This window comes from Hyperolius riggenbachi, chromosome 1 (genome assembly GCF_040937935.1).
Source record: "Hyperolius riggenbachi isolate aHypRig1 chromosome 1, aHypRig1.pri, whole genome shotgun sequence".
Taxonomy (NCBI): domain Eukaryota; kingdom Metazoa; phylum Chordata; class Amphibia; order Anura; family Hyperoliidae; genus Hyperolius; species Hyperolius riggenbachi.
The window spans coordinates 405,874,913-405,901,036 of NC_090646.1; the positions used below are offsets into that span (position 1 = coordinate 405,874,913).

The 26,124-nt window shown below is 43.9% G+C and overlaps 1 protein-coding gene across 1 annotated transcript in view; it reads right to left on the reverse strand.

The window, feature by feature from the left end:
* UHRF2 (ubiquitin like with PHD and ring finger domains 2) overlaps positions 1-26,124 on the reverse strand; it is a 149,221-nt gene that overhangs the window by 100,017 nt on the left and 23,080 nt on the right. The window contains exon 2 of the mRNA XM_068235421.1: positions 15,084-15,317. Coding sequence (XP_068091522.1) covers positions 15,084-15,317 — 234 coding nt within the window. The remainder of the gene's footprint in view (positions 1-15,083; positions 15,318-26,124) is intronic.

Sequence of the window (26,124 nt, forward strand, 5' to 3'; positions counted from 1 at the left end):
ATGCTAATTCTTTTGAGATAGGAAATTTGGGTTTTCATGAGCTGTATGCCAAAATCATCAATATTAAAACACTAAAAGGCTTGAACTACTTCAATTGTGTGTAATGAATCTAAAATATATGAAAGTCTAATGTTTATCAGTACATTACAGAAAATAATGAACTTTATCACAATATGCTAATTTTTTTAGAAGGACCTGTATACCGGTAGTCTGCAGTTTACAAAATATCGATTAATAACCTGGCGCCCTTTTGCATTGATGTCATTACTGTGAGCAGGGGCCCATTGAGACGGAGCCTGCGGTGAGTTCAGAACAGCATTGAACTGTCTTGGAGGTGAGAAATCAGGGGAGACAAAGGGGGCAGAGGAGAAGAAAAGAAGCAGTTTTGAAACAACGGGTACTGCTTTTCATGTTGTTCACGTAAATGCCAGGTAGATCCCATCATCTCAATTTGGATGTTACATGTAGTGTCCGAGACTGATACATATGAGCCATTCCGTGCCTCCCTATGGGGGCTCCAAGATGCAACGACAAAATGCCAGGAACCAATGCTGAATGCTTTTATGCTCAGTAGCAGTTGCATTGGCTAAACGAGCAGCCACAAGTCTCCCAGAAGCTGCATGTGTGAACCCAGACTTAGACCAGACAAGGATAATATAAGCTCAAGCTTCTTATACAGCCCTACAGTCTTGAATTCAAGCCCTGCCAAGGACACAACCTGCATAGAGTTTGCATGTTCTTCCAAATGCATACAGCTAGGTTCACTGATTTCTCAACCAACTGTGCCTAAAGCCTGGGTGGGACATCACCTGCGAGATCCTTTAGGTCACATTCACAGTGGGACATTGCATTGTAATGTTAAAGTCAACGCAGCATTACAACGCAAAAAAAAAAAAGTGGTAACGCACATTAACGCTGCATTACCATTGCATACAGTAGGTAAAGGAAAGCATACAGGCAATGAAAAGTATGCTTTCCTGTACCTGGTAACTTGTGCGTTTAGAGGCAACGCACTGCAAGCAGTGAGTTACCATGACGCTAGATGTTACAATGCAACGCTAATGTCACACTGTGAATGTCCCATAGGATTAACATTGTAGTGCGGTAAGCTGCATTATAAGTCTTTATAACGCAGCTCTGCAGCAATGTCCCACTATGAATGCAACCTTAAAGAGACACTGAAGCGAAAAAAAAAAAATGATATAGTGAATTGGTTGTGTACTATGAATAATTACTAGAAGATTAGCAGCAAAGAAAATATTCTCATACTTTTATTTTCAGGTATATAGTGTTTTTTCTAACATTGCATCATTCTATAATATGATTACACAACACTCAGCATTCAAAATGAGTCTTTCAGAGCAGTCTGTGAAGTAATGGACTCTCCTCTAGCAGAGAAAAGGTAAATAGTCCAGGTACAGTTAAGATAATAAAAGTCAGATAACAGCCCTCTCCATGACTAAGTTATGCTGGGAATACACGGTTCGTTTTTGCCTTCGTTTAAACCTTCGATTCGTTCGGTAAACGAATCGAGTGTTGAAAACGTATGTGAAAATAGTCATAATCTCATTATGGTTTCGATTAATAGACCCCAAAAACGAACGACTAGTGATCGAACATGTTTGATATTATCTCTCTTTATCCATCTAATCGAGCCATTGGTAGGCTTGATGGCTGTTCAGATCGATTATATATTCGTTTATGCTAGTCCGTCCCTGTAAAAAGGGATTTTCGTTTCGTTTCTTTGCAGCCTTCGATCATTGGAAAAACGAAACCATCAGAATCGAAAAAAAAAACCGAAACCGTGGGTGGTGATATTAACCGTATGACCGATTATTTCGGGATCGAAAAGGACAAAAGGCACAATCGAAACGAAGGTTTAAACGAAGGCAAAAACGAACCGTGTATTCCCAGCATTAGTGGGAGAGCTTAACCTTCCTGGCGGTAAGCCCGAGCTGAGCTCGGGGTAAGCCGCCGGAAGGCACCGCTCAGGCCCCGCTGGGCCGATTTGCATATTTTTTTTTTTGCTGCACGCAGCTAGCACTTTGCTAGCTGCGTGCAGTGCCCGATCGCCGCCGCTACCCGCCGATCCGCCGCTATCCGTCGCGCCGCAGCCGCCCCCCCCCCCCCAGACCCCGTGCGCTGCCTGGCCAATCAGTGCCAGGCAGCTCTATGGGGTGGATCGGAATCCCCTTTGACGTCACGACGTCGATGACGTCGGTGACGTCATCCCGCCCCGTCGCCATGGCGACGGGGGAAGCCCTCCGGGAGATCCCGTTCTTTGAACCGGATCTCCGATCGCCGGCGGCGATCGGAGGGGCTGGGGGGATGCCGCTGAGCAGCGGCTATCATGTAGCGAGTCTCGCTACATGAAAAAAATTTAAAAAAAAAAAAAAAGATTTGCTGCCCCCTGGCGATTTTTTTGCAAACCGCCAGGAGGGTTAATGGCTTGTTTGCATAGAGATAACAACTGGAGTTCCTCAACTCTTCCTGTACTGGAAACAATTAGACTGATGTATCTGATCTTAATGTTTTATTTCTTAGCTGTACTACACATACAAATCATATCATTTTTTTTTCGCTTCAGTGTCTCTTTAAGGTGTCATAAATAAATAAAAAAAAGTCTTAATTAAAATTTATAACATTACTGGTGATAAAGCAAGGCAGGAAATGCCCCAGGCATGGGATCAGGGTTAGCCAAATTGAACAATTTGAAACAACCAGCTTCAAGCACAGTTTTTCAGTTTTCTGTGTGTTTTTCTACACACCTAACACAGCATGTGTTTTTCACTTTTCTGCAATCCAGAAACACATTAGTGACAACCCATGTTAATTAATGGGCTCATTTACATCTAATGGGGTTCCTTTTTACTGGACACCGTGTGCAGTTTTTCCCTAAAAATGTATTTCAAAACATCCAGAAAGGTGCGTTTTTACAACAATGTAAGCATTTAAAAATGCATACATTTTTCAATTGCCAAGAAAATGTGAAATGCTTAACAGCAGAGCAGTGCAGTGCTGACACATGAGGCCAAGAGGTGCATAAGGAGTTTGGTCACTGCTGCACCTGTGTACTCTAGAGACTGGGAGAAGCCTGTGCGGTCCATACAGCGAGGAAGGAAAGGGCGGGCATATCTGTGACAAACTGCTGCAGAGGAAGGGCTGCTGCATGCTGGGGTGGAGGGATGGGGGGCATGGAGTGGCACAGATACTGCTTGTTGCTGTAGAGAGGGGTACTGACGTAGCTGTTTCTGGGGAAATCGCAGGATTCTGGTGATCTACAGAGACATCTCTACAGCACTGTATTATTGCTGCATTGAGGAGGGGCTCTAGGAGAGAGCAGAACTTGGCTCTGTGGGAAGTGTTTTTGTAGAGGTTTCACATCCATGAAAACATTTTCAAATACATTTTATGGACACTTTTTTGCTGAAATAGTAGCCTTCATCCTTCCAGGTTTAATATGACACAGAGAACGCGCAACACATTATGCCAACAATGACTGACTTAAAATACAACTGCACCCACGACTGCGTGGGATAAAATATATGATAGCTATTCAATTCATTCTGTATTACCATGTTAATCATGTAATGGTTTTCAATTTTTTCACCTTGACCGCTCTACGGTATAAATGTTTTGGTAGACTGACAATCAGGCAGATCCTAGTGTTGCCTCAGTTTGCTATTGCTGCTGCCTGATGATGATTATACTGAGAATACATTTCCTGCTTAGGTAAGAATGACTAGTAAATGGTAGACGTCTAATCTCACAGCATATGGTAGTAACGGAAAATCTGGAAGTGTGATAGTCATATTAGTTCCTACAGTATATGTAGGCACTGTTACACTTCCACTGACTTTCCAAAATAATGTCCCTTGTTAAGCTTCAAGATAGGCACACTGTATTCTGAATGCTGCATATCCTGTAATCTTTCTGAAAGAAGCCATACATTGTTTTTCTTATTTGTTTTCCAATTTTCAAACAGAATTGTTTAAAATAAATGCATTGGCTATTTATCAAGACTTATGCACCTGATAAAAGGTATGGCGATATTCAGTCTTGAGATAAAAAGGTAGGTTTCCTCCTTTGTGTAAATTTTTGTATTTTGTAAATAATAATAATTAAAAAAAATATATAGTAAAAAAAAAAAATGGGTTACATGAAAATGTATCTAGTAGGGGGCATGGTTTTAAATAAGAGGTAGTTACTGACTTAAGGGTTTTTAGTGTAATAGACTTCTTATTTAGCTCCCAATTTATTCCACCTATTAAAGAGGCACTGAAGCGGAAAAAAATATGATATGATTTGTATGTGTAGTACAGCTAAGAAATAAAACAATAGGAGCACAGACATAAGTAATGGAGCCCATACACGATACAATAAAAACGCTTGATTTTCCAGTTTATTCGATCTAAAATGATCGAATTGAATGAAAGTTTAAAATATGTTGTTTTTTTTTTCGATCAAGTAATTCGAACGATTATCCTGGTTTTTTTTTTTGGTTTTTTTAGTAAAATCTGATCAGACATGCTGGAAAAATCTTTATATTCGATCTAACAGAATAATCGAACTAAATTATGTAATCGAAAAAAAATGAAAAATTGTACTATGTATATTGTTTCCAGTACAGGAAGAATTGGGCTAATTTCACACCAGGACGTTGCGTTAGAGGGGGCGTTAAGGTCGCATAACGTCCCCCTAACTCAACGCCTGGTGGTGCTGGATCTGGACGTCAGAGTGAGCCGCATTGTGCAGCTCACTCTGGCGTCAGTGATGCCGTGATGCGCACTCTTGTGCGCATGCGGCATCACGTGGTCCCGCCGGCCAATCGCCGCACAGAGCGGCTGCTCCAGGAAGTAAACACTGCACGTCATAACGTGCAGTGCATATTAATTAGCCATGTGCCTGGCCGCTCTCCGCTCCTCCCCAACATTAGTGAGCATGTGCAAGCAGTCTAACGCGGCTCAGCCGCGTCTAAAGTACTGCATGCAGTACGTTGTCTTGTGACGCAGCGTTACAATGTAACGCAACGTGGGCACTGTGAACAGCCCATTGATTTTTCATTACTGTGCGGTGGGCTGCGTTACAGGCTGCTCTAACGTGCGCCTATAACGTCCCACTGTGAAACCAGCCTGAGGCTGCTTTCACAGTGGGACGTTACAGGCACACGTTTGAGCAGCCTGTAACGCAGCCCACAGCCCAGCAAGGAAAAAATAAATGGGCTGTTCACAGTGCCCACGTTGCGTTACATTGTAACAAAGCACGTTTAAGGAAAGTGCTGCATGCTGTACGTTATAGCAGCTTTAGCACATGCTCAGTGATTTTTTTTGTAACTTTGGGGCAGGAGAGGAGGCGGGGAGAGTGTTATTGCAGCCAGCCACATGGCTAATAAATATGCACTGCACTGCAGTGTTTACTTCCTGGAGTGGCCGCTTATTGGCTGGCGGGACCACGTGATGCGGAGTGTTCCACTCACGTGGTCTCCGTCGGCGCATGCGGCAAAAAGTACGCATCACGGATGCATCAAGAGCTGCTTAACGCGGCTCTATGTAGCGTCCTCCAATACCATCACCATGCGTTGCGTTAGTGGCACGTTTTGCGACCTTAACGTCGCATCTAACGCAGCGTCTTGGTGTGAAAGTAGCCTTAAAGGGACACTTAAGTCAAACAAAAAAAATGAGTTTTACTCACCTAGGGCTTCCAATAGCCCCCTGCAGCTGTCCGGTGCCCTCGCCGTCTCCCTCCGATTCTCCTGGCCCCGCCAGCAGCCACTTCCTGTTTCGGTGACAGGAGCTGACAGGCTGGGGACGCGAGTGATTCTTCGCATTCCCAGACACATTAGCACCCTCTATGCTGCTATATGGTATATGATATATGCTATAGCAGCATAGATGGCGCTATTGTGGCCAGGAACGCGAAGAATCACTCGCGTCCCCAGCCTGTCAGCTCCTGTCCCCGAAACAGGAAGTGGCTGCCGGCGGGGCCAGGAGGATCGGAGGGAGACGGTGAGGGCACCGGACAGCTGCAGCGGGCTATTGGAAGCCCTAGGTGAGTAAAACTCATTTTTTTTGTTTGACTTAAGTGTCCCTTTAAGAAACTCCAGTTATCTATGCAAAAGAGCCATTGTGTTCCAGGACTTTCAAAGTGGTAGAGAGCTCTGTCTTCTGAAGCTTGTTATGTCAACTGTCAGTCACTGTATTTTTGTCTCTGCAGAAGACAGGTCAATAGTTCACTGGCTTGCTCTGTAAAATCATTTAGAATGCTGAGTAGTGTGTAAACTGCAAATATTAGAGAATGATGCAACGTTATAAAAAAAACACTATATAACTGAAAATAAAAATGAGAATAATTTTCTTTGCTACTAGTGTTCTAGTAAATATCCATACTATACAACCAATTCATCATATCATAATTTTTTTTTCTGCTTCGGTGTCTCTAAGAGTATCCTATTACATGAACCCACCACCCCTTCCATGTGTCTCTCTTCTACTGCTCCCACTATAATGTCTTAATATACAATGCCCACTAGAGTTCCCATAATTCTACCTTTTCCATTTTATAATGCCCTCTTATAGTGAAAGCTATATAGTGATCCCCATTTTATATTAATGCTTTCATATTATAGTAACCCCTATATTTGGGCCACCTTATAAACAGAGATAGATTCCACTTACTCAATTTTGAAAAATTTAGCCAGAGAAAAAAATTTAGCAAGAGAGAGTGTTGCAAGTTATTATTTAGTTCATGCCTTCCTTCCTTGCTTTATGTTGATCCCAAGTCCACCATGCCAGGCCATGTCTCCAAGGACTCCTAACGTGATCACATAATTCGGTGGAAAGAGGCAGGCAAGGCAGAGGAGCATTTCAGACATCATGCAAGATATCTCTGATCATTCAAATTAATATTCCGGGGGTAAAATAGTCCAACCACATTCCAGAAAGCACCTTTTTGATTGTTAAATGCTATAACTTGTATTCACTTTGATGAGCTTTAAAGAGACACTGAAGTGGAAAAAAAATCATGATCTAATGATTTGTATGTGTAGTACAGCTAAGAAAAAAAAACAGCAGCAAAGACACAAGTCTAATATGGTTTCCAGTAAAGGAAGAGCTAAAAAAAACTCCAGTCATCTATGCAAATTAGCCATTGAGCTTCACGACTTTCAAAGTCGCAGAGAACTCTGCCAGACACTTGAGATAATAAGCTTTAAAAGACAATGCATCTTTTTTTCCCTCTGCAGGGAAGATTTTCCAGAGCAGGCTAGTGAACTTTTGAACCAATTTAGAATGCGGAGTAGTGTCTAAACTGCAAACATTAGAGAACGATGCAATGTTATAAAAAAACTATATAACTAAAAATAAAAATATTAGAATATTTTCTTTGCTACTAAAATTTTAGTAATTATCCGTATTACACAACCAATTCATTATATCATTTTTTTTTTTTTTGCTTCAGTGTCTCTAACTACCTAAAGACCACGGCAAGGCCAATGGGCGTGAAAGTGGTGGCAGCCCCAGGACCACCTAAAGCCAACTGGCGTCAAGTCCTTGGGCGGAGTTTTGCGGGAGATTGTGCGCGCATATCCACTTGGATCGCGCTCCCGTTGCCGGGCACTCTCTGCGCATGTGTGTGACGTCATGAGTGACGTCACACACATGCGCAGAGAGTGCCCGGCAACGGGAGCGCGATCTAGGACGCGCTCCGCCGGGCCAGCGCAGACGTACTACTCCGGGTCATTGCGACCCGGAAGTAGTAAGAGCCACAGCCACATGACAGGTTGGGCAGCCGAACAGTTTGGCTGCAGTTGCGCTAACAGTTCGCCCAACTCTACTGGGGACAGCCGTGTGACATGGCTATCCCCCGGGGGGGGGGGCAGGAGCAATCCGCTGCCATAGGCTAAAGCCTTGAACAGCCGATCGCTGTCATAGGATGGCCAGGCGAGGAGGTGGGGGGGGGGGGGGAATCGGAATGGGGGGGGGATGGTTAGGAAGATTTAAAAAAAAAAAATACTTATAAATAAATAATCCTCGGAGCGATCAGAGCCCACCAACAGAAAGCTCTCTTGGTGGGCAGAAAAGAGGGGGGGGGGGGGAAATCACTTGTGTGCCGAGTTGTACGGCCCTGCAGCGAGGCCTTAAAGCTGCAGTGGCCTTAATTGCAAAAAAAAAAAAATAGCCTGGTCACTGGGAGGTGGGGTGGGGGGGGGGGGGGGGGTGGTGGAAGGCTACGGTCCTCAAGTGGTTAAATTAACTATATTGGGCGTAATTCACAAAGCTTTTTCACCTGTTCTGTGTTACTTTTTTAAGCTCCCAAAGAGAAAAAATATAACTAAAGGTAATGCTGCATACACACTTGAGATAAAAGTCTTTGGAAAAGGCAAGATCACAGACCAATTTTACCCCATTCCATGTAGTATGAGAGCCATACTCTACACAGTCTATTCTATGGAGCTGCACTTCCCATCAGATAAAATCTTTGCAAGATGCTGCACACACAGAATCTGTACACACTCAAAAGATCATTATCTGCAAAAGATCTCTTCCTGCAATAGATCCATTCCTGCAAAATGCATTCATAGTCTATGAGATCTGCAGATCCTCATACACACCTTGTTTAACAGACTTCATCTGCATATCTGACAATCATCTGCAGATCTGAAAATCCATCCTGGTGGATCTGATCTGCAGATGATTGCCTGTTAAACAAGGTGTGTATGATGATCTGCAGATCTCAGACTATGAATGCATTTTGCAGGAATGGATCTATTGCAGGAAGAAATCTTTTGCAGAGAATGATCTTTTGAATGTGTACGGGAATCTTTGTGTGCAGCATCTTGCAAAGATTTTATCTGATGGGGAGTGCAGCTCCATAGAATAGACTGTGTAGAGTATGGCTCTCATACTACATGGAAGGGGGTAAGATTGGTCTGTGATCTTGCCTTTTCCAAAGACTTTTATCTCAAGTGTGTATGCAGCATAAGAAAGGTAATATTGAAATGAAGTCAAATCAGGAACAACTTACTTTGAGTGATTATTTTGCTTGTAAATGTGCTGAAAGGTTTTTTTTTTTTTTTTTATCAATTAGGTGATACGTCATGTATGAGAAGTTTTGTGAATAGAGCCCATTGTAGCAAGTTCCAGAAGTGGTTACATGTACAAATGCTACTAGTTTAACACAAACTGAACTGCTAACTCCATTAAGGTGCATGAACAGTTTTCAAAGTTTAACAGCGAGGAGAACGCCAGCGCATACCACTAAGGCTGCATCTGAAATGACCACCAGCTCAGTGTGCAGCACCTACATAGATTTTCTGCACACTTCGCATTCAATTCAGATGCAAATCATATGCAAATCATTTTTTTTGCTTAGCTGCTCCCAAGGTTTTAAATTTAGGTTAGGTCACTTGCCCGGAGGTTTGCCTCACCGTGGCGCAAGTGTCTAGTATAATATACTTTGCATGCAAACCATATTGGAAGCTAAAGTTCCTCCTAGTTTAATAAATGTTAGCATTTGTCTTGGATGCAGGGGAGAGATACTCAAAAATAAGACCACTCCAAAGCTCCAGATTTCCCTGTGTTTGCTTTAAAAATTTATCAAGATTACAAAACCACCAACCAGACAGCATAAGTCTCTCTCTCTCTCTCTATTTTATTAGGATGTACCCCTTGTAAAACCCTCTACTCACCAAGTACCCCCTAGCATAGCAAACATTATCACAAGTACCCCTTGACAAATATATATTTAATCATAGTACATGATAATTGGTTCTAAACAATTTCCAAGCATTTGCTTTTGCTTTTAATTAGATAAAACACTAATTTGCTGTTTTTATAATAAGATTTATCCTTTTTTAAAACTCGAAAATGTGTTATTTTTGATTAAGTATATCAAGCCAGAGTACCCCCTGGAACCATCAGAAGTACCCCCTGGGGTACGCATACCACACGTTGAGAACCTAGGCGCTAGATGAAACTTGGCAAATGCGTGCTTATTTGAGACAGAAGTCACATAGGACTTAGTGTCAGGGGGTACAGGACCCCAAAATGTTTTTCCAATATCAGGGCTGACGTGAAAATTCCCATTTTATCAGTGTTCCTTTAACAGAGTATGGACCTATATATGTGATGAAATGTTCATCATGAACTCTTTCCTATGTCTCTCACTAATGATGAGCTATGACGAAGGACCTGTAAGAGTGAAAAACGCATCAGCTGCCTTTTCTGCTTGCCATTAAGGCTGGTTTCACAGTGGGATGTTACAGGTGCATGTTAGAGCAGCCTGTAACGCACCCCACCGCAGAGCAATGAAAAATCAATGGGCTGTTCACAGTGCCCACGTTGCGTTACTTAGTAACGCTGCGCCATAAGACAACGTACTGCATGCAGTACTTTATAAGCGGCAGAGCTGCGTTAGACTGCTTGCACATGCTCAGTAACGTTGGGGAGGAGCGGAGAGCGGCCAGGCACATGGCTAATTAATATTAACTGCACTCAGTGACGTGCAATGTTTACTTCTGGAGCGGCCGCTCGGTGCGGCGATTGGCCGGGCGGGACCACGTGATGCCGCATGCGTCCAAGAGTATGCATCACGGACGCCAGAGTGAGCTGCACAACGCGGCTCACTCTGACGTCCACAGCAGAGAGCACCAGGCGTTGCGTTAGGGGCACGTTATGCGACCATAACTTCCCCTAAAACGCAACGTCCTGGTGTGAAACCAGCCTTAAAGCGGTTTAAAACCCTGACATAATATTCAATAAAAAGCATGTTTTACTACTTTTTATATGCCATACAGTTATCATATTTGCATTTGTGCATAAGTATTATTCATTTAGCAATTATAGGTTCCCAAAAGTACAGTTTTTTGCTTTGTGAGCTGACTTTTATTTTATTAATAACTGGTTTTATTCATTATGTAAAGAAGGCAGACATTCTTTGTATGTGTCGAGCTGCCTCTCCACAGTCAGAGAAAGCGTCACATTCCTCACTTGATACATTTAAAGAGAACCCGAGGTGTGTTTGAAGAATGTTATCTGCATACTGAGGCTGCTCTGCCTATAGAGCCCAGCCTCTGTTGGTCTCCCAAACCCCAAAGGTCCCCCTGCACTCTGCAATCATACATAAATCACAGCCACGCTGTGCTGGCTGAGTTTACATCTGTAGTGTCAGTCTCGGCTGCTCCCCCGCCTCCTGCAGAGCTCCGGTCCCTGCCCCCTCCCTTCCCTCTAATCAGCGGGGAGGGAAGGGAGGCAGGCGGGGACCAGAGTTCTGCAGGAGGCGGGGAGAGCAGCAGACTGACACTATAGAGAAAAACACAGCCCGCTGCAACACGCTGTGTGTCGACAGCAGCGAGGCTGTGATTTATGAGGGATTGCAGAGTGCAGGGGGACCTTAGGGGGGTTTGGGATACCAACAGAGGCTGGGCTGTATAGGCAGATCCAGCCTATGTACGCAGATCACATTCTTCAAACCGACCTCGGGTTCTCTTTAAGTAAACACAAGATAATCTGCAACTTCAGATGAGTCCACATTTCACTGCACTGAACTTTCAAGCTCTGTGTGTAACCCTTCGAATGCTGGTCTAGTAAAAAAAAAAAAAAAAATGCTGGTTGCATATAATATGCTGTAAATAATGTTTTTGAGCAAAGATGAAATGCTGGGTTATATTCCGCTTCAAGCCTAAATAAAAGTTCCTGGATACACTGTCATGGTGTGCTGAGGCTTCTCTTGCAGAATCCATTTGTTCTTCCCTGTGGGGAGTTTGAATAGCACCACTGGTAAGCCTAGGGGACTGTAGCAGCCTACTTAGCTTTGCATCTTAATAATGACGCACCACATGCAATAATTCAAGATGCTAAGGCTTAAAGTAGTGTCAGGGCCGGGCCGAGGCATAGGCTGGAGAGGCTCCAGCCTCAGGGCGCGGTGTAGGAGGGGGGCGCAGAATTCATTCAGCTGTCATTCCTAATTGTGTTTGAATCAGAAAGAAATAAGAAAAGAGGATACATAGCAGTGACTGCAAACCATATAACTAGATATTAAGGTGTTGGGGAGGTTGTGGGCCCTGTGGCGCCTCTTAGTCTAATAGCAATCAGTGTGTGAGGCTGGAGTGGGAGGGATGGAGGGGCGCACTTTGGTGTCTCAGCCTTGGGTGCTGGAGGACCTTGTCCCGGCTCTGAGTAGTGTTCCCCAACCCTGTCCTCAAGGCCCACCAACAGTGCATGTTTTGTGGAAATCCACACAGGTAGTTAATCAACTCTGCTGAGACACTAATTACCCCACCTGCGCATGTTTGTGGTTTTCTGCAAAACATGCACTGTTGGTGGGCCTTGAGAACAGGGTTGGGGAACTCTGGTGTAAAGGACAGGAGTACTTAGAACTAAAGTCTATCATCACCACACGTTACAAGATCTAATCAAACAGCTCATAGAAAACAAACAAAAATATGTTTATTTAAAGAGGAGCGGTTAGGTATAGGGTCTCAGAGAAAAAAAAACACATATCAGTAGCTAAATATTGGCTGTACTTACATTACATATGCATTTCACTGTCCACGTTTGGATTTCACAGAATTTTTACATAGTATTTGCAGAGATTGATGCTCCTGACAGCTCATGGCAGGTTTTAGGGCTGCACGATTTTGGGTAAAAATTGAAATTGCGATGGGTGGCATCCTAGTGTAGTGTACAGTGCTGTACACAGCGGGTTTTGGGGGGAGGGGGGGCTTGGGTGTGGCGGCATAGCTAGCATAGTTGCCCCAGTATAGGGAGTTTAGTTACCCCAGTACAGCTAGCATAGTGCCCCAGTATAGCTAGCATAGTGCCCCAGTATAGCTAGTATAGCGCCCCAGTATAGCTAGCATAGTGCCCCAGTATAGCTAGCATAGTGTCCCAGTATAGCTAGCATAGTGTCCCAGTATAGCTAGCATAGTGTCCCAGTATAGCTAGCATAGTGTCCCAGTATAGCTAGCATAGTGTCCCAGTATAGCTAGCATAGTGTCCCAGTATAGCTAGCATAGTGTCCCAATATAGCTAGCATAGTGTCCCAGTATAGCTAGCACAGTGTCCCAGTATAGCTAGCACAGTGTCCCAGTAGAGCTAGCACAGTGTCCCAGTAGAGCTAGCACAGTGTCCCAGTATAGCTAGCACAGTGTCCCAGTATAGCTAGCACAGTGTCCCAGTATAGCTAGCACAGTGTCCCAGTATAGCTAGCACAGTGTCCCAGTATAGCTAGCACAGTGTCCCAGTATAGCTAGCACAGTGTCCCAGTATAGCTAGCATAGTGTCCCAGTATAGCTAGTATAGTGTCCCAGTATAGTTAGTATAGTGCCCAGTATAGCTAGTATAGTGCCCAAGTATAGTGCCCCAGTATAGCTAGTATAGTGCCCCAGTATAGCTAGTATAGTGCCCCAGTATAGCTAGTATAGTGCCCCAGTATAGCTAGTATAGTGCCCCAGTATAGTGCCCCACTATAGCTAGTATAGTGCCCCAGTATAGCTAGTATAGTGCCCCAGTATAGTGCCCAGTATAGCTAGTATAGTGCCCAGTATGAATAGGTAGTGCCCCAGTATAGTGCCCAGTATAGCTAGTATAGTGCCCTGTATGAATAGGTAGTGCCCCAGTATAGCTAGTAAAGTGCCCAGTATAGGTAGGTAGGTACGCCGTACGGGACTCGGGGGGCGGATCCAGTGACAGAAGCAGTGCATATATATGATGCTAATGAGCCGGGCAGCGGAGGGAGGCGAGTCCAGTCCGGGGCGGCGTTTCACACACAGCTTCACCAATCGCTGGATAGCGATGGTATGACGGCAGCGGTAGGCGGAGCTGTACTAGAGCATACAGCTCCGCCTACCGCCTCCATCATTCCATTGCTATCCAGCGATTGAAGAAGCTGTGTGTGAAGCGCCGCTCTGGACTGGACTCTACTCCCTCCGCTGCCCGGCTCATTAGCATCATAAATATGCACTGCTTCTTCCACTGGATCCGCCCCTCGAGTCCCGTACGGCGTACCTACCTAGAACTGTGTGCCGCTCTGCACTGGACGCGCCTCTCCCGCCCCCGCTCATTTAAAACCGAAAACCGACGGATACAGACGATCCCCAGATCGTCTTCACAGGAACCGCGGTTTCGGTTTAAAACCGAGAAATCGTGCAGCCCTAGCAGGTTCCATGTTTGACTGTCTTTTATAAAGCCAATTGTGATGTAATATCCCCCCTTACCCTGCTTCCTGATTGATGATTCTTTAGCCCTCCCAAGTTCCAGCCCTCAGACACTCCCACCAGTCCCTGGTCTAACGGGCATATTGTCAGTCACTCTTCGTGGGGGGGAGGGGGTGTAGGAGATCATGCTGTCAGTAGGGGGGGGGGGGGGGGTGCGATTGTCCCAGGGAGGCTGTCAGATGAACAGAGGTGAGCAGTTTTAGTTCTATACTGGGAAATCCAGATCTTTTCAACGATTCGAATCGGATCATTGAAAAGATACGGATCTTTGAACCGAATCTTTGAATCATTTGCAGCAGAGTGAGAGAAGCTGCAGTTCCTGTTTCTTCCAGACATCCACTGTGAACCGAATATCGGATGCTTCGACTCACAAAAAAAGATCTGTATCAAAGATCCTAATCGTTCATGATCTGGACAACACTACTGTGCAGTGAATATTAATTAGCCATGTGGTTAGGAACAATAGCGGACTTGTGCAGTATACTCTAGCAACATGTGCACCGTCAACAGCACATTGATTTTTCAGTGCTGTGAGTTGGGCTGCTGGTACAGGCTGCTGTAACATGAGCCTGTAACTTCCCACCGTGAAAGCAGCCTTAGGGCAGGATAGGTAAATGAAGGGGAGGACCAAGTGAGTGCAGTAGGGAGAAGAAGCAGCCCCAGCATGCTCTGCAGTATCTGTTATGCGGCCTGCAGCCTCCTTAGGAGCTTGGGAATAAAGAGGATTGCTATTTAGCAAACAAAGCAAGAGAGATTTTTTACTTCAGTATTGCCTTTTTGGCTTCCCTTTAAATTGTTTAACACAGGAGAATAGAGGTTTAAATTAGCTTTTGCAGCCTAACAGTTACGCTTTAATAAAATCAAAACTGACCTTGTAAATTCCAATTCCTGGATCAATGAGAAAAGCTCGGGCGGATGTCGATGGTTGAACGGAAGAAGAGCCTCCACGTGACTTGTGCTTATTTGCAGAATTTGTTAGGGTTTTGTTTTCCCCTTCCTTTTTCTTTGAAGAACCGCTAGTACTATCAGACTGGGAACGGATTAAGAGCTGGACGATGTCATTTAATCCAACATTGTAGTCAAAGAGGGTATGTCCGTCTTCCAGCTGTTTAAACACAAAACAATAAGAATCATTACACAAACAATCTGTTGATTCATGTTTTATCTAAAAACAATGCATATAGGCTGATGTCACGATATGCTTTGCCTTCCACCAGGAATAAACGGACGTGGGGAAGCCCACAGATTGTAACCTACAGAAATGCATTTCAGCACTGGTCACCACAGTGAACCGTTGCAGATAAGCGTCATTTGTTTCATTCCCCATGTTTTACCAGTGCTGCCTTATCCAGCCAAATGCAAAGTAAAGGTAAGAACACATTAAAGTAGATTTTTGCTAGACAAAGTTCTTTTGGAAATCTAGTGCAAGTACAAGTACCTCCTGATGAGTTGAATGATGTCATTAATGACTAGTCGTGTTGCATAACTTAAGCCTTGTACACATTGGAGGCCACTGTACACACAGTAGATTTTTGTCAGCAACAGCCTCATCCAGCTGTCTCAGCCAAGAACGTGTGTGTGTGTGTGTGTGCGCGTGTGTGTTTTTCCTTTATTTTAATTTACTCCCCACAAGGATGCACCTCTTTCTCATGTTCCCCTCTCCACAGAGCAGAAAAAAAAAAAAAATCGTCGATCATGCAGGCAACAATTATTCTAAGTGTGTGTATACAACTTAAAGAGGAGCTGTTAGGTATAAGGTCTCAGAGAAAATAAACACATATATCAGTAGCTAAAGATTGGCTGTACTTACATTACATATGCATTTCACTGTCCACGTTTGGATTTCACAGAATTTGTATATAGTATATGCAGAGATAGATGCTCCTGACAGCTCATGGCAGGCTCCATGTTTTTCTGTCAAATGTGTCGTCATGTCCTGGCTGCTTCCTGATCACAGATAAGCTCCTACTTGAACAACACAGTGTGCAGTGAATATTAATGAGCCATGTGGCTAGGAACAATAGCTGACTCCTGCAGAGTACTCTGCCCCGAGATTTATCAGTGCTACACAGCTAGACTGATTACAAGCTTCTGTAACCTCTCATTAGCAGCCGAGGGGAGGGCCCCAGAATGCTTTGCAGTTTAGCTGCGGCTTGCGTCTTTATGGGTCTATAACAGACTTGCTGATAAGCACACATCAAAGGTAACTGAAATTTTTATCTTCACTAATGGCTTTTGAGCTTCCTTCTAAACTGTTTAACACAGGAGAATAGAGGTTTAAATTAGCTTCTGCAGCCTGACAGTTACTCTTTAAAGGCCACGTCACACAGGTTTTTCAGCGCAATACATACACTACATTTTCACTGTCCGATTGTCTGACACCACCCACAATTTCAGCTTTCTTGTTGGATCACCAATGACCAACCTCTCGTGTGTCCTTCCCACTTCCTCTCTTGATTGAGTTCAGACTCAGGCTGCTGAACGCTGTCTCCACAAAAACCGTTCATAGGAGGTTCCCAAATCACAAAGGATCTTTCTAGGGAACAGTTATGGAAGGAGAGTATGTATCTTATGTTCTGCTACCATCATCATCCAATACAGTTGCTGACAAAGACACATGACAATTAGTTGTCACTGCTCTAGTGTGTTAATTTTATGTGCAAATTGTATTGGATAAAGGTAGCCATACATCTAGGGATTCTGATTCAAACAAAGCGATCAATATTGGGAAATCGACTTCAGTATAGTTGATTGAAAGTCAATCGACTACTGACCCACATATCTTGCCCCAGGCGCAGTTTGTTGAATTCTTAAAAAGGCGGCAAAATGAACGTCAGTTTAGGCGCCAAAACCTGACCTTGCCCCAGGCGCAACTTGGTCTTGCTCCGTCCCTGCTAATCGATCTGACCAATGTTGTGTCTCCATGCTCTGAATGCAAGAATCAATCTAATGATATGTGAACAGTAGCTGATTCCTGTGCGATGCACCAAGATCTTGCATCCTGCTCTATCGACTAAGCTGGGTGATTCTACATGATATCATCCACTTTTCATCGATTGGGAATTCTGGAACACACTCGATTCTCTCTTGATTCCTTCTTGATTTGATAAAATGATCAAATCGAATGGTCGATCGTACTGCAAAATCGCTAGATGTATGGGCACCGTAAGATTAGCAGAAGCTACTACCAGTAACAGCAACTATAGTATGACACACACAGAGTATTGGAAAGATTGCTGTGCAGATATGCAGACTGAGAAGCACCATGCTGCAAGAACTTTAAGGTGGCCATACATCTAGCGATTTGGCTGTAGGATCCACCATGTGATTTGATTGTTTTATAGAACTGAGAGAGAATCGAGTGTGTTCCAGAATTCCCAATCAATGAAAAGTGGATGATATCATGTCAAATCGACCAGCTTAGTCAATCAAGCAGGCTGCAAGATATCGGTCAATTGCACAGGAATCAGCTACTGTTCACAAGTCATTCGATTGACTCTGAATTGATTTTTGCATTCAGAGCATGGAAGCACAACATCGGTCAGATCGAATGTGTAGGTGAATGTGAATCGCATAGGATATTGTTTGTAGTGTGTGGGTCACTAGTCGATCGACTTTCAATCAACCATACTGAAGTCGATTCCTTAAAGTCGATTGCTTTGTCGATTGAATCAGAATCACTAGATGCATGGCTAGCTAAATAGTTTCCCATAGGGAGAGAAATCAAAAGTAGAGCGCGCACAATAAGAGCACCTACGTGTACAGAGCTCAACTGGATGCAGGAGCTGATCAAGCAGCTATATAGAGCGTTTCCCCTCTAGCAGTAGGGGGATGGGCTTGAGCAGTGGATCACAGAGTGTAGTTCTGATCAGCTTATTCAGACTGGGAATACAAGTCCGTGCAGGGGAACACAGATTGTTTTCAGTAACACCAATTTTGTTAGCATACAACAGTGATGGATAACCTTGGCACTCCAGCTGTGGTGGAACTACAAGTCCTATGAGCCATTGCAATACTCTGACAGCTCTAAGCATAACTCGGTGAGGCAGAGGCATGATGGGATTTGAGATTTGTAGTTTTGTCACAGCTGGAGTGCCAAGGTTAGCCATCACTGGCATACAAACACCATTCAGATGGACTTGAACACAGAATACTACAAATGCAAGACCAGAGTAAACCACTATCCACCATGCTGCTCAATGACTTGATGCTTTCATATGTAATACCTTTGACCACATTGTGTGTAAATGTCAATATGTACATATTTTTCCGGTCAGAGATTTGGAGGAACCGCGTGTTACGGTAAAAATAAATTTTAACTCATGATATATCAGGCTACTGCATTTAAGAGGGCAGTGTGCCAGAGCTATAACATTAAAAAGATTTTATACATACCTGGGGCTTCCTCAAGCCCCATCAGCTCTGATCACTCCCACGCCGCTGTCCTCCACTGCCCGTAGCTTTGGGAACCGGGTCCCCGCACTTCCGTCAGTTGGAGCCAGTGTGGCGTAAGAGCAGTGCGTCCTCTATGAAAGAGCGCACTTTTCCTGCGTAGCTGCCCACGACTGACGTCAGTGATGGGACCCAGTTCCCGAAGCTGCTGGCAGCGGAGGACTGCGACTTGGGAGCAATCGGAGCGGATGGGACCGGAGGAAGCCCCAGGTATGTATAAACTTTTTAATGTTAATGTTAGAGCTCTGAGTCCCTTTAAGTAGAAAACAACATAAGAACAAAGAAACAATTTTAATTGACTCTTGACCCTGTGATCACTGTGAGCCAATCACCATAATCACTGAGTAAAAAAATAATAAACCAGTTCTGGTCCTTAGGGGAGAGAACAGCATTGATTATCTAGCCAGCTCTTATAAGTGATGTTAAAAGTGGGAACATTTTCGAGAGTAAGGATAAGGGAAACTAACAACCCATTAAATTGTAAACCAACACTGCTGCCATCATCAAGAATGCCCAACAAGGGATGTGCCACCAATGGCAGCTGAAAAAGTTTGGTCCACCACAGAACGTAATGGTGCAATTTAATACAGCAATCATTGAATCTATCGTCACATCAATTTAGCTGTCTGGTTCAGCTCAAGCTCCATACAGGAAAAATAGCCATACCTAGATAACTGGATAAGATAATCGTCAAAAAGCCTTGGCCACCCACCCCCCAAAAAATCTCAGGTTATGCTTGAATCATACAGAATTACCTAGCGTCTAGTGGCCCCCCTTCCTCTCCCATAGAATGTTCCCTGGTGGTAGATGCAGCCCTATAATGTTGCCCAAGATATCGGTACCAGTCCCAGCGGGGAGACCTAGATCTTGCGTGAGCACAGACCTGGTATTATGGACAAAGATTTTGGCCTCAATTCACTAAGATCCCGCTGGAGATAATAAGGCGAGAGAAAAAAAAAAAAAAAAACTTACCTCCACACAGTGAGAGAGTTATCTTATCTCTTCATTCCTTAAGTTACCTCCTATGTAGTTATTTTCACACGCAGTTAATAGCCTCTCTAACTTCTAGAGTTATTTTAAGGATTGAAGAGTAAAGGTGGCCATACACTGGTCGATGTGCCATTAGATCGACCAGCTGACAGATCCCTATCTGATCGAATCTGATCAGATAGGGATCGTATGGCTGCCTTTACTGCAAACAGATTGTGAATCGATTTCAGCCTGAAACCGATCACAATCTGTTCAGCTGCTCCTGCCGCCTGTCCCCCCCCCCCGTATACATTACCTGAGGCTGGCTCCCGGGCGTCTTCTCCGCACTGCACCGCACCGCTGTTCTTGCTCCATCCCGGCGCTTCCTGTGTTACTCCGTGACCAGGAAGTTCAAATAGAGCGCCCTCTATTTCAACTTCCTGGTCACCGGAGTGACACAGGAAGTATAAGCGTACACTGGGACATGCGGAAATGCGGTGCAGCGAGGAGAAGAGGACCCCGGAGCCAGCTTCAGGTAATGTATACATGCTCGGATCGGGCCCGAATCGTACGCCGCAAGCGACGCGCTCCTACCGCCGGGCGATCGAGGGTAATTTCCCGCACGGCGCGATCGACGGTCCGATCCGATTTCGGGAGGGAATCGGATCGGCGGGTGCGTTTAGCGCAAGCGATTGGCAGCAGATCCGATCCCAGGATCGGATCTGCTGTCGAAACGGCCGTGAATCGAGCCAGTGTATGGCCTGCTTTAAGGTCCGTACACACGCCGGACTGGAGGCAACGATCGCTCAGAAACAGCCGTATCAGTCCGCCGACAGTGCGTACACACGCCGGACTGTCGTTGGAACGCCCACCCAGCGGGAGGGGACGACGGACCCGTCGTTGCCTCCAGTCCGGCGTGTGTACGGACCTTTAACTTAAAGACAGAAGATTTAACTTTAGGTTTGCCTGAGGTAAAATGTTTCCTGAATACTACATGCCTTATCACCATGGTGATAACTATAGAAATGTTATTAAAGACAGGAGATAAGCTTAGTGAATTGAGGCCAATCTCTTATCTGTGATAATGGAGTGGTGGGAAGTAACTAAAGTCAGAAGACCTTGCCAAACTGCTTTTGTTTTCTCCAGTATGGTTGGGTGTAAGCTCAGTGATCACCCCTTCATAACATACATTTAGGAGTATTAAGGCTCATACACACACTCAACAAAGGTCTTTTAAATGCACAATTATAAAACAACTTGCAGTTTGACAACTTTTGTCAAGTAAAATATCACGGATAAGACGCAGCTGAAGTCAATCCAACTGTTGGATTGACTTGAGCTGCGTCTTATCAATCGTTGGTCGCATTTAAAAGACTTTTGTTGAGCATGTGCATGAGGCTTTAGTTTCAACACTACTTTGAGACTTTTTTCCATACAATATATCCAAAGGGTTATTAGATCATAGCAGCATGTCTGACTGCCAGCTTTAATCAATTAACAAGCCCAATCATTTTTCTCACTTGTCTCTGCTGATCTTTCCATTGTTAGATTAAAGAGACTCTGTAACACAATTTTCATCCTTATTTCTTCTATCCTATAAGTTCCTATACCTGTTCTAATGTGGTCTGCCTTACTGCAGCCTTTCCTAAATGCACAGTGGCTGTATTATCGGTTATATAATCTAATCTTCTTTCCTCTGACGGCCAGGCACTCAGGCAGGAATGTGCTGCTCTGCTTGTGATAGGATAGAAGCTATATACACCCTCTTCACGCCCCCTGCAGGCTCTGTGTGAGTCACAGACTGAGCTCCTCTCAGCCTATCAAACTCTGGTTAGCAGCCATGTCTTGTTTGTAAACACTGCCTTAAACTGGCAATGACAAGCCAAGATTGCAGCAGGGAGTGGCAGAAACAGCACAGAGGGGCCCAGGAGAACATAATGAATAGAATGGTATGCTTTTTATTGTAAGAATTTTAGAGTACAGATTCTCTTTAAGGAAGTAATATGTTACACGTCTGGAGTGTACACTTACTATTCAAAGACGAGTCTTCAAAAATAGCTGGTAAACAGGCCTTTCTTTTCCTCTTCCCATAATGTGAAACGGCGCCTTCACTGTTGCTGTGTTAGGGTCATACTTATTTAGTTAGCTGACAAACTTGAGGCGGATTAAAAGATATGCAAAGAGGAGTTGCAAACTTTCATTCTGTTTACAATACCCAAACCCAATCATAAGTAACCAAATAGTTACTTCTTTACACACGATGGGACAATGTAAACAGTTATATAAGTGTGCACCACCTCTCTGCTTCAAGAGAATATATACGTCACACTACCCAATATTTTTTCAGAAAAAAAAATAGAAACATATCGATATTGGGAGGTTTCCCTTCTAACTGTACATTTCAGCAGCAGTACTGTGCTGTTTTATAAAGTAGAGCAGATGGAAATGATCCTGTGTAATCCTTTGCTCACTCATACAGAAAGTATGTCAGGAAATGAGTAGCAAGGAACAAATTCTCATTTGCCACTAAGGGAAAAAAAAAAAATCATGTGAGTAATATTTTGCAATCCGGTAAAACATACTGTACACAAAACCAAAACAGGTCATTTGAGCACCATTCATTGAGCGGTAAAATGGGTGCTGCATGACCCTCAATGTTCACTGCAGCCGTAGCAGCGCCCAGGGGGACAATTAGGCACAGTTGGTGTACAATAAATATTGGTAGAAGGGTGTACAATTATAGCAGAGGGAGCTTTCAGTGCCAAAGGCGGCGAAGATAAAGGCCCAGGGGGTAGGTTAGTATTAGGCATCAATAGAGGGTGGGTTAATGTGAGAAGAGGATTAGGTTAGTAGAAAGTAAAATAAATTGGTAAAAACTACAGATATTCCACTATCGGAATTAGCCACTACTCAATAGCAGAATATTGGTACAGGAGGTCCCCTACTTACAAACCGGTTCCGTTTTGGGAGATTGTAAGTTGAATTTGTTTGTAAATTGAATCCTATGTTAAAGAGAACCCGAGGTGTGTTTAAAGAATGTTATCTGCATACAGAGGCTGGATCTGCCTATACAGCCCAGCCTCTGTTGCTATCCCAAACCCCACTAAAGTCCCCCTGCACTCTGCAATCCCTCATAAATTACAGCCATGCTGTGAGGCTGTGTTTACATCTGTAGTGTCAGTCTCAGCTGCTCCCCCGCCTCCTGCATAGCTCCGGTCCCTGCCCCTGTCCCTTCCCTCCAATCAGCAGGGAGGGAAGGGATGCAGGCGGGGACTGGAGTTCTGCAGGAGGCGGGGAGAGAAGCAGACTGACACTATAGAGATAAACACAGCCAGCTCTGACAAGCTGTTTGTCAGCAGCATGGCTGTGATTTATGAGGGATTGCAGAGTGCAGGGGGACCATAGGGGGGTTTGGGATAGCAACAGAGGCTGGGCTGTACAGGCAGATCCAGCCTCTGTATGCAGATAATATTCTTCAAACCCACCTCGGGTTCTCTTTAAAGGGGCACTTTGGCGAAAAATTGTAAAATATGTGCAAACATAAATAAGAAGTTAGGATTTCCAGAGTAAAATGAGCCTTAAATTACTTTTCTCCTATGTTGCTGTCACTTACAGCAGGTAGTAGAAATCTGACAGAAGCGACAGGTTTTGGACTAGTCCATCTCTTCATAGGGGATTCTCAGGGATTTATTTATTTTCAAAAGCACTTAATGAATGGCAGTTGCTCTGTCCAACTGCCAAAAAACTGTGTAGGGAGCAGGGAAGCTGGCCAGCATCATAGTTTAAATCCTTTTTAGGGAATATCTTTATTAAGAATACAAGCCTTGCTGAAAATGCCCTATGAAGAGATGGATTAGTCCAAAACCTGTCACTTCTGTCAGATTTCTACTACCTACTGTACGTGACAGCAACATAGGAGAAAAGTAATTCATGGCTCATTTTACTCTGGAAATCCTAACTTCTTATGTTTGCACATATTTTAAATTTTACAATTTGCCATACTTCTTCCCCATAGGCTGAAGCTTGGGGACACAGAGGCATAGAGCTGGGTGAAAAAAAAGAGAATGCAGGGGGGGGAAGTTGGAGGACACGGGGGACACCAGGAGGGCATGGGGGACAGCAAAAGACATAGGACACAGAAGGACAGGGAATAGGAGGATACCGGTACAGAGGGGGACACCAGGAGGACACTAAGAGTACAAGGGGGACACAAGAGGTGGATCCAGCAGAGGAAGAGGCAGTACAGTGAGGTAGGCAGGAGGACACACAGCACAGGACCTTGTGCGTTTATAGAAATATAAGACATCCCCTGAAAATAAGCCCTAGTACATATTTTAGTGCAAAAATGAATATAAGACACGGTCTTATTTTCGGGGAAACACGGTAGCATGCGAAAAACAGCCCCAGATGCATCATTCGGGTGTCAATGTGGTAGGCAGCGTCCTGATGCATATGTATGTGGGAAAATGCGTGCTTCCATCTCCGACACATCTCCAATACCTCTGTAATTGATAGTGTACATGCACAGTACTGCGCGGCTGTCAGTTTTTCTTCTGCACGTGAAAAACACATACAAGTATGAACTAGCCCATTGATTAACATTAGATTCTCAGTTTAAATGTGTTTTCACGTGCAGAAAATATGTACAAAATATAGGCAAGTATGCTCCCTGCCTCATGGATATCACAAGAACTAGATTCTTTTCCTCCTTTCTTCATAAAAAACTGTGTAGACCAGCTATCACCAGCATTTAAACAGGGTTGGAGCTACCAATTGTAAACCTTTTGCTAGGTACAAGAGAAATTTGTGTCACAGTTTCCCCCAACATTATATATTACATTAGCCGTGTCCATGTTGAGGGCTTGTATACCTCAAAGTGTTGTTCAGAAGTGTCCTCCTTATGGCTCATTACTCCCTACTTGTAGACACACGTTGCTGTGGCAACAGTTGATGGGTCACTTTGCAATAGACACGAACTGCGCGACTTTCCACTGGCCCGATACCACAGTCACAGTGACGTCAATGGTATCAGGTCAGTGGAAAGGAAGTTCGAGTCCATTTCCAAATGACACGGCAACAGTATCCATCGCAATGTGTCTCGATGAGGGATGAGGCAGGGAAAAGTGAGCCAAAAGGAGAAGTGCACTTACTTCCGAACGGCACCTTCTGATATATAGGTGCTGGATGTGGACACAGGTAATACAGTATATAAATGAATCTATTTGGGGGAAAAAAAGATATATGTTAGGGGAAACCATACGACACTAACTACTCTTGTACCTAGCAATAGTGCTTATGTGTGGAAATTGATGATTTGATCAGGCAGCCATGTTGTAGCACCAATTCTCTTTTAATTCAATAACATTCAAATCGGGTGGTCAATTGGGCCAAAATATCAAGTGGTGTATGGGCATCTTTAGAGGACCAGGCACAGGAGTTAGGAGGGACCCCAAAGACAACGAGCAGCATCAGGAGTCTATGGAGGAGGTAATATGGCCCACCATAGGTTTCATATAATTTTTTTTCCTTGATTCAGGGGTACTTTAATAAGCACCAGTCTAATTAAAGCGGTATAAAACCCTGACATAATATTCAACAAAAACATGTTTTCCTACTTTTTATATGCCATACGGTTAGCATTTTTGCTTTTGTTCGTAAGTATTATTATTCATTTAGAAATTATACATTCCCAAAATACACTTATTTTACTCTGAGAGCTGACTTTGCATTTTATTTATAACTGCTTTATTAATCCTCTAACTTAATCAGAAAGCATCAGAAAGCATTTATGCTGGTCTCACTGTCTTTGTGAGACCCCCCCTGGTGTGAGAGATGGCTTTGTTTACATTCCTGACTTGATACAATTAAACACTAGATAACATTATGTAAAGTTTTGGAAGCGGCCAGCTCTGCTGGAAGGGAAGCTTCTAAAGCCTGTGTTAAACCTTTAAATGCAGTTCTAGTAAAAAAAAAAATGCTGGTTGTTTATAATACACTGTAAATAATCTATTAGAGCAAAGTAGAAATGCTGGGTTTCATTCCGCTTTAAGAAGACTAACTTTTTGAGAATAATACACTAAAGCTGGCCTAGAAAATATCTGTACCTGTACTTTGAATTGTTGATTGCATGTTTATGTCTACTTTAAAGAGGAGCTGTTAGGTATAAGGTCTCAGAGAAAATAAACACATTTATCAGTAGCTAAAGATTGGCTGTACTTACATTACATATGCATTTCACTGTCCACGTTTGGATTTCACAGAATTTGTATATAGTATATGCAGAGATAGATGCTCCTGACAGCTCATGGCAGGCTCCATGTTTTTCTGTCAAATGTGTCGTCATGTCCTGCCTGCTTCCTGATCACAGATAAGCTGGTACTAAATAACACAGTGTGCAGTGAATATTAATGAGCCATGTGGCTAGGAACAATAGCTGACTCCTGCAGTGTACTCTGCCCAAGATTTATCAGTGCTACGCGATTACAAGCTGC